At 41.8% G+C, this 9,590-nt stretch overlaps 1 protein-coding gene across 1 annotated transcript; it reads right to left on the bottom strand.

Moving 5' to 3' along the window:
- Positions 1–210: 210 nt before the first annotated feature.
- On the bottom strand, positions 211–7,726 carry slc25a44a (solute carrier family 25 member 44a). Its single transcript, XM_072435522.1, has 4 exons — positions 7,591–7,726; positions 2,535–3,259; positions 1,723–1,850; positions 211–952 (listed from the first exon to the last, which is right to left on the bottom strand). Exons 2-4 carry the CDS (start codon positions 3,166–3,168, stop codon positions 761–763), a joined length of 954 nt encoding a protein of 317 aa, XP_072291623.1. The 5' UTR covers positions 3,169–3,259; positions 7,591–7,726; the 3' UTR covers positions 211–760.
- Positions 7,727–9,590: the final 1,864 nt, after the last annotated feature.

Genomic DNA, 9,590 nt, shown 5'->3' with positions numbered 1-9,590 from the left:
ATCGTACACTTCCTTTTCGCCCATAGATACTGTAAAACATACTGTAAAAACTGCACTTTGTGAGCTAATCAGACCGCTGCACCAAAGCCTAAAACATTACCAACATCACAAACCTGGAAGAAGTCGGCATCTACGCTCTTGTGCCGTCTGAAAAAGCCACTCTGAAGCTCGGCACGGGCCCGAAAACTCTTAAATACTTCTTCCTCTACCAACCCAAGGATAAAAACCTGGCCAGCATCTTCACTTTTTGCATATTTTCTCATTTAATAAATAGCCACAGCAGAAGGACGAGCCCGAGCGGAGGAGGAGCTAAAAATGTCAAGCGAGAACCAAATCCATTGATCCCATGATTTAAAATAACACCCTGGAAATACTCAAAACCAAATCATAATCCGTGAACTTTTTCCCCCTCCATCAACGGACCGAACGGCGCCGCAGTAACGCCGAGGTCCCCCGTCTGTCTCCATTTTGGCCTTGAATTGGTCTCCTTTTCGTCTCCGTTACGTTTTCATTTGGACAGAGTTCGATTGACGCGCTGACGGACGAAGAGAACGGAAATGATCAAAAGAAATACATCTAGAAATCGCACGAATGTCGATATCGGTATCATTTCCGATATCGTGCGGTCGCATTTATGTCATTTTCTCCAGTCCGGTGAGAAAGAGGCCTTGGACACGACATCGGACAGTCGCTTGAATCGAACCCAAAACCTTCCCGTTCGCTCGGCCGTCGACCCCGCGTCCAGTGTTTCTCAGAAGTTTCACCAGTGTCTCATGTGGCTCAGCTCCGCCCTCAAACTCAGCCTCTTCAGGGACTCGTATCCCACGACGATGAGGACCGAGGTGGGCGTGGACGAGACAACCCGAGCGGAGAGCCCTTTGGTCAGGCCCCAGACGCCTTCCTCCGCCATCAGCAGCTTGAACGTCCCGGTGACTGACGGGTGACCCCCGACCTGAGGGGCAAAGAGACGCGGCTCAGTTTGACACATCGCCACTAGGGGGCGCCAAGTCCCAACCATTATTGTACAACAAGACCTTTTAAATACTTTATCAACCACAAATAAACGTTGAAATGGGGACTGAAGGTTCTAGATAGAGAATAATTAATTAAAAGGTTTGTTTGTGTTTTAGAGTCTGTACAGTCCAGCTAAACAAGTACGATGAGGAAAATCAGACGACTATTAGACCTTTTTACAGAAACGTTGATTAAAGTGCGCTGTCCCAGTTCAAATAAACTAATAATAATAATAGTCGATTAATAGGGGCAGTTGAACGTAATCTTAAAATAGATCAAACTGTTCTCTAAATGTGACCAGAACATACAGATTGACTTTGGACTAAATACATTTATTATAGAAACATGTACCTTTTAAATATTTATATATACGCATACATACTACACGTTATCTTGTGTTATATATTTAAAAACTACTTGATGCACATGACTTGAGACTTACAAAGACTCACCTCTGCAAAGTATAATAAATATAATTTGAGTCTGTGCAAATATCAAATCTCAAAAGGCTGCACTTATTTATCCAAATATCCTGTTTTTATGAAATCCTGTGCAGCTGAAGTTTAAGCATGAGTCAGTTCTTCTCTCAAACGTTAAACCTGCTTTTAAACATATACTTTTGGATATATACTTTTAAACTTTGAATACTGCCTCAGTCTAATCACTGGCACAGGAATGACCCATAACCTTTGCTGTAAAGACGTTTACCTGGACTCGCGCTCGCACCACGTCCATGGGGTTTGTGATGGTGGAGGCCGTGGCCGCCGCCATTGGTCCCGCGATCGCCTGCAGCAGCAGGTGTGGACAGCTAGAGGGCGCCATGTTGGACAGCTGCTCTGTGGACGCAAAGCCACACGGACAAGGTCAGAGGTCAGAATCTTAAATACGATCCAAACAGACGCAACAGCGGTTTCCGGTTGCCCAGGGAAACGGAGCAGTGTTGACTTGTTGTTGCACTTGAACGTACGACATTTTACACAAATCAATCTACTTTATATTGTGTTTTTTTTCCTCCTTCTCCACTCAAGTGAACGGAATTTCACACTCGACCGAAAATGCCAGAACAAAAATGCAAATCCGCAGCAAAATTCGGCAAAAGTGGGAACATATAAAGAACTGCACTTAAATTACAGATGTTCAATTATAGTTATGTCCCCGTTTAGAAAGAAAAATACAGATAACATAAAACAATTGGATCAGTTACTGCTCGTTTGTGGGGTTTTAATGGTTGATTATCCAAAGCCTGATCATCTGGGACAATATTATCACGACAATATACAAAAATATCCATAAATATTGGGATATCGACACGATTTTAATGTTTTTCCACGCTGCCAAACATAAAGAGTCAGGGTTTCTCAGGAGAGTCGTCTTCAGTCCGATGTCGGCTGGTTTTCCGCTCAGAGACAGCAGGGGGCAACGGGCACACCGCAAAACGACATATTTAACCATCACAGGGACTCGCAAAGACAAAGCAGGTTAAACATTCGTGATCGTTATTGAGACGGCGGCATATTTACCTGCATAAAAATGATAAAAAGGCCACCAGAGCGCGCTGTTGGGGATGTAGGTGAGGAGCGACGCCACGTAGCCCCGGTAAAACCCCCGGAAGCCGTCCTCGGCGAATATCTGCACGGTGATGTCCCGCGTCTGCCCGAACGTCATGCCGCCCTTGGCCGTCGCCAGCATGGCCTTGGGCTTGATCTTGAAGCGGCTCAGGTGCTCGCCCTGGCCCTGCATCATCAGGTGCTGCGACACGATGTCTATGGGTATGGTGATGGTCTGCGCCACCAGCGACGCCGCCCCCCCGGCAATCACCGACTTGACCGTGTTGCTCTGCGTGTGGCCGGAGACGTACTTCCGCACCAGCTCGTACGTGGTGATGTAGGCCTGGCCGGAAACGAGCGTGAGCGTGTTGACCATGAAGCCGCGGTAGAGCCCGCACACGCCCTCGCCGCGCAGGATCTTGCAGAAGGCGTCGAGCGTGCCCGTGTAGAGGGACTTGCCCTTCTGGACCTGGAGGCGCGTTCGGATCAGGCTGAAGGGGTAGACGGTGGCCCGCGTGGTCAGCGTCATGAACACGCCCAGGGAGTAGAACTTGCGCTTGTCCAGGTCCTCCCATTCGATGATGGTGAGGGCGCCCTTTTGCTGCATTGTGCCGTGCGAAAGCAGCGCCGCGCCACTCAAACTGTCACATCCAAACTTCTAACGGTTTGTGGGAGCAAGTCTCCAACTGCCATTGTACCTGTGACGAAAAAACGACGGTTAGAGGTGCTATAGATGCACTGTGTACGTTTGTTTCCATGGAGAATTAAATACATCAGAAATGAAATAACGTTTGAAATATGGGGACTGAAAGCGTCAATATTTACAAATTGAATGTATTATAGAAAAAAAAATCTGAAGTGTCTTTTTTTAAACACTTTTTGATGTAATAATGTTGCTGTGTTTGTTACATTTAAAAAAAGGTATAGTCCTACACGTTTTAGAGTCTCAAAATACCATTGTTTTCTAGCGGTCGACCAATCAGGACTCACGATGATGCTTTGCCTGGAATGTTCCACAGTATCGCATTAAACTTGAATCCATCTTTTATATCAACAAAACAACAAACCTTGAAAAACATTAATTTACACTGTGAGCGAGGTCATCTCTCCACAGATGTGACTTGGCCTGATAAGTCGACCGTAAAGATAAGTTTAATGACGCACTGAGGAACATTTCAAGGCAATAACGCCCACTCAGACAAACGCTGGCCACTTACTAAGGCAAAAACAAACAAACATTTTAATTTTCTATGAATGTAAAGTCTTTAAACAGGTTTATTTAAAGTTAAATATGACTGAGCTGAACGTTTGTGAAAACATTTAAAATAAACCGGAGCAAGCATCAAGGTCAATCGACTTGAAATATTAAATCTGTGTGCTAGTTTACATTGAACTATGGCTACAACCGGCACATTTTAAAGGACAACTATTATGCATTAATTATATTTTTATTGAAGTTTAAACTCGCTCTTGCGTACCTTTTACTTTGGCCTTTCACGTTCTAGAACAAAAAGACATGATTAGTTTGTCACTTCCTCGGGAGATGCCAAAGTTACTGAGCTATGGCTCCATCTAGTGGGTGTTTTTGAGGCTCGCAGGGAGAGGACTTTCTAACCAGGATTCAAACTAGTGTGAATGAAGTTAAATGTGCTCCGGCTGTGTTTTTGATCAGGAACAATGTTAGAACAGGGTTAAAAGCTCCATGGTAAGTGTTTCTAGCTAGTAAACAAATGCAAATATAGTCGGGCTTACGAAGAAGCTTAATTGGCGCAAATTTGTGTCAAATCCTCAAGTGACAAACATGGAAAAACTTTTATATAATTTTCTAAGTCCCTTTTGTAATGGCTACGTGATATTACTGAAATTTCACACACCGATCATGACCGTGTGCGTTTATGGTGCGAGTTTATTACAGGGTAAACCCTTTTCCTTGTTTACGCACCAGACAAACATGACCCGGCTTGTCCCTCGATTTATCCACAAAACATCTGCCAACGACACACTGGAAAGTCGAACTGTGTCCATATTCTGAGCAAAATCAACCTAAGAGACGTTTAGGTCGAAGGAGCAAACTACTTTTGTCAACACTTTCAATCACTAAATCTTCAATAAGCCAATTCCGCAGTGTCAGCGCCATTTAACGCAAGAAAATAGTAAAATGTCTTCCTCCAAACCACATAACATACGTTTGCACATTCGGGCAATTACCAGTACATCCGGGAACTTGTACCGTAGCAACCGAGTCCGCCATTTTGAAAGGGGCACGCTAGTACTTGACAACCGCACGTCTACTACATACAATATCCAGAATGAATGAGGCCAAAATGCCAAAAACCTGCGTTGTTTTTGGATGCAATACTCTTAGTTTGCCGTTATCGTCTAAAGAATCAAAGTATTCGTAGCTCCTCCCGTAGAAACGGATGCAGTCGTGGTAGTACAATGATGTCAGCGGTTGCTAGTATTTCGCGTGACCCTTTCAAAATGGCCGCTCGGGTTGCTATGGGGAAGTTCCGGATGCATGACGTCACCGCGAACGCATGTATTTCACTGACAGATTGTAAAGGGGTCACTCCACACTAAAGTTCACAAAAAGTACCACCTCTAGGCATCATAAAAGTACCATAAAGTAGATGAATGGATAGATGTTCATTTGTAGAATTGACCCCACTTCAGCAAACTTACCTCGAACGTTACATAGTTTTGGGAAAACGCGAAAAGAGATCAGAATTATGTGGTTGTTGTTGTTTTATGGCGGTTGGTATCCAAGTGTTGCATCACCGCCAGACTTTATTCCTTAGACTGAATTATGATTGAACGCTACAGGCCCCTGTGAGCGGACGCAACCAAAACAGTTCCACCGTCGAGTACGGCACTAAAGCTTTTTATGACACAGCATGGCGACTAGAAATCTCTAATCGCCATGGTAACTGGTACTACGGGAAAGAAGTAAAGAAGAAGAAGTCTAAAGAGTTGCTGGTGTTGTTGCTTTTAATGGCGGCTGGAAACGCACTGCAAAGGTGCATTTACCGCCATCTACTTTATTATTTAGACTTTAGACAAGAGTTAAGACTAAAGTATAAAGAACAAAGTCTACTGTCCAACTACAGTAGGTGGCGCTAATGTAACACTTGGATACAACCGCAATAAAACACCAAAAAAGAGACTGACACCAATTGGTTACGTCCAAAAAACAGAAAAATAGAAATCTTACAGAATAGCAATTTTTTTTAGGTTTATCATTTCACTTCCTGTTTGTAATTGATGACATCACACGGGGAAATCATCTAATGTCACTTTATTTTTTATTTGACAAATACAAATACATGAGAGCTACTTTATTTTGTTGACTTCATGTTTAGAGCGTCAAAAAATGTTGTTTCTTTGTGTGAATTTTGCATAAACTTCAATTAGAATGAGTGTGATGTCACTTCCTGTCATTTTCTACAGATTTTTAAACGTTTTCTCCACAAATACCTGGTCGCTCGGTGTAAAACTATAATTTGTATGTACAACAGGTACACACACCAAATAAAGTGAAGAATAGAAAATCGTAGAAACCCGTCATACATCACTTTAAGCTTTGTGCCAGTCCCAAACCTGAATAAAGCAGCAGACAGCCATAGATTTTCCCGCGCACAGCGTGTTAAAGCAGAGAACTGGTTTGTTTTCAGAAAACACAGGAAGCACGTGAGGTCAAAGTGTCGCAAGACGTTTCATCCTCCGACACTGTTAATGACTGACTCTGCATAACCAGTGAGCACAACAACAACGTCCACATTAAACACGAATTTACATTTGATTTTTACGTTTTATCCGCGTATAAATATCTATCCGGGTATGTATTAATGCGTGTCAACAATTACCAAGGCCAAATTCCTCTCGCAATGCAGCATATTTAACCATTTATTGAGAATATCCAATGTTTTTTATTGATCAATGTTTTTTTCCACTTCGTATAATGTGACTTTAAATCGTTTTTAATGAGGAAAGTGTCAGACACTAGTCAAACAATTAAATTCATGGGTTTCAGCTTCCTGTTTTATGCAACATTTTGAGGACTTTTTCCCGTTCAAAACATAATAATTGTTCATCGCTGTGGAAATAGTGTGGAAATTTGTCATCATTCTGAAACCCACGGGTAGAATTCTGAAAGGATAATCATCTTATTTAATTTTACAAAACAAAAACACTGTACAAGACGCAGAACGTTCTAAACATTTAGTTCAGCTTAATTGCCCCATTTTGTCTAACGTGTGGTCAACGAGGATAATTATTATATATATATTATTTTTAACAAATTATCTATTATTTGTAACCAATTCCAGAAGATTTTTTTTAAAGAATCCAATATAATTTAAACTATAAGATACAACACTATCAAAAAATGTTGTATATTATGGTGGAATATTATTGACATTGAAATGGTTTGTATTGTGCAATAGGATTTTGACATTGTCCAAAAGGATTCTGAACAAAATCACACGGTTTACAGTTTTAATAGGACATAATAATAACATTTAACAGGAGTGTTTGTACGGAATAATGCACTATATGTTTCAAGGACACCGTGTACTTTTGCATAAGGAAACGTTACCGTAACCTTTGAACAATACAGTACATATTTAAGATGATTTATATGCAGATCGCTGCTCGTCTCTCGTTGCACAAAAGGACAAAGTTGCAAAACAAATCGACGCAGCTTTAACTTTGCAAAATGAGGAAATGTCACGCAGGTTCGGTTAGCGCGGACGCGAGGCTAACGCACACGCGTCCTCCCCGTGTTATAGCCGTTAAACCGCACTACAAACCCCGCACGAGACACATTTACAATCCCGCACGAATAATAAAGACAATACAAGACACTGCGCGTTTGTCCCGAGCGTGCGACGCGCAGGAAACACGTGTAATGTCACGGGCTGCTGTGGGGTTAGCCGCCTAGCTCCCCGGAAGCTAACCGCGTAAATAACGGGCGCAAAAGGACCCCGCGGGGGGCTTCTGCGGCTCCTCGCGGGGGTGTTTTCGGACGCACCTCCCGAGGAGAGCCGGGCCCGTCTCTGGAGGTCACCGACGTGCGCCGCTGGGCATGGCCGGGTTCGGGCTCCTGGTCGCGGCCTGCTCCGCTCGGCGTGTCGCGTCGTCCATCACAGAGCGCGGATCTGTGCGAGCGAGAAAACAACACGAGAGGTGAAAGGTCAACCCGGAAGTAGAGGTACACAATAACAACGGAGACGCGGAATTGTTCAAATAAAATCAAATAACTTCAAATTGATGCGTAAAAGTGTCGCACGCCGTTATAATAGTAATTTAGACACACACACACAAAATAATAATAATTTTAATTTAAAGTCTATATGACAGATTTAACTTCACATTTCACTAAAACGTAGTGAACGCAATTATAATTGAAGATTTTGCTAAATATTATTGCCTATTTGTCCCCAGTTTGATCATTTTTGTAAAGTTTATGATGTACTTCCTGGTTGGACGTGAGCACAAATATGACATAGGCAGTGGTCGGTGGTAGTGGGAGCTGTTACCTAGCAACCAGACTGTAAACAAGAGCCAAAATCCATATAAATGACATCAGTTATGATTTGACAAACAATAATACCATAAAACACCTTTATTTTGTTCAATGATCATTTAAACTGTCAGAAAAGTATGTCAGTTGAGTGTAAATTGTCTCTGGCTTCGTCCGAATGTCCACACTCGTCCTCTGACCTGTCACTACATAATCCTAAACTATTTCGTAGACTATGTAGTTGGACAGAAACACTACAGGCTCCAAACTATTGACACTTTCTGTTGCATTTATTGAAACATGATTTAGACATTTGTAAGAAGTTGAACCAGTTTGGCTTTGCTCACGCTGCAGTGTCAGCACCACAGAGCCGCGTCAGTCTTCACGTCTTGTTCCATTCTCTCTTTTTCACGCTTTCTAATTGAATATGAGCCACGTTTTCATCATCTAAAGACTGTTTTGCTCCTTGTGGTTCACTGAATCCGCCCTGATCTGTCTGTGTCTGTTTAAACTGGCGTGTGTATTTTCCCGAGCACATTTAAAACTTCAGAGTGAGAGGCCACGCTCGAGTACAAATGTGAATTAATAAAGAACTAAAGATAGACTATGCCACTGAGATGCCTGTTTAATTGCAAAAGGAACAGTGCAGCCGCTGCAAAAATAGCCTATTATGTCACTCAGTCCAAGCTGCCTGGTCAGGCTAATGGGAGCTTATCTCTTGCAAATAAGGATATAAAATTACATTAATGAACCTTGTAGTCACTCACATTTTGCGATATTAGTATTGTACATAACGTAACATAACATTGCGAGTATTTTTTTTAGGACCTGATCAAGTTTTAAATGTAATAATGTGACAACACAAACAGGTAATGGGCAAATAAAGAAATATAAATAATGATGAATGATACTGATCTCAAAAAGCGTTTGAGTGACTTATCCTTGCTTTTGATGTAGTAATAAATGCAAAATATAGACATCTCTTAAAAGCAAATATGTCTCTTGTCTTTATAATCTAATCTTTTACAACAACATCTTAAGTAGTTCAATGTGGTGAACTGAACAGGATCAGAAATTTAAAAGTAAAAAACATTTCAAATAATTTGTTTTAAAAATTCCTTTCAATACTTTCTACAGCAAATACTTCTGTATTTTAATAATTAGAGTAACGTGGTATTGGAGTAATATTTGACCAGATCAGGACAGAACAACGTAAGGAATTAAAGGGTTTATTATACATCAACACAGATGTGAAATATCTATGCCATATTTGAATATGAAGGCATACAATAGGTGTTCAGTTAAACAGAAACTTCTATATTTAATTTCATTTTGTCTGTGACGCCTTCAAACAACACACAGTTTGTTGCAGCGCATTTGTAAAATACTTAAATCAATAAATATTTACTTTTGCAGATTTTTCTAGACCACCTGAATCCGGGGCGTTCTCTCGCGTGCGATTGGCCACTTTCCCAGAAGGAGGCGGGACCGCACAGATCTCCGGCGTC

This window comes from Eucyclogobius newberryi, unplaced genomic scaffold (genome assembly GCF_026437365.1).
Source record: "Eucyclogobius newberryi isolate DKJ021-1_F unplaced genomic scaffold, fEucNew1.0.hap1 SCAF_7, whole genome shotgun sequence".
NCBI lineage: Eukaryota > Metazoa > Chordata > Actinopteri > Gobiiformes > Gobiidae > Eucyclogobius > Eucyclogobius newberryi.
This window is presented reverse-complemented; position numbering and strand designations above follow the sequence as displayed.

Excerpts from the sequence above, each read along its gene's own strand:
- slc25a44a (XM_072435522.1), bottom strand. The coding sequence starts at position 3,168 with ATGCAGCAAAAGGGCGCCCTCACCATCATCGAATGGGAGGACCTGGAC. Across the intron at positions 1,851-2,534 it reads TTTTTATCATTTTTATGCAG|AGCAGCTGTCCAACATGGCG; the intron begins GTAAATATGCCG and ends TTGCGTCCACAG. Across the intron at positions 953-1,722 it reads TGGTGCGAGCGCGAGTCCAG|GTCGGGGGTCACCCGTCAGT; the intron begins GTAAACGTCTTT and ends TTTGCCCCTCAG.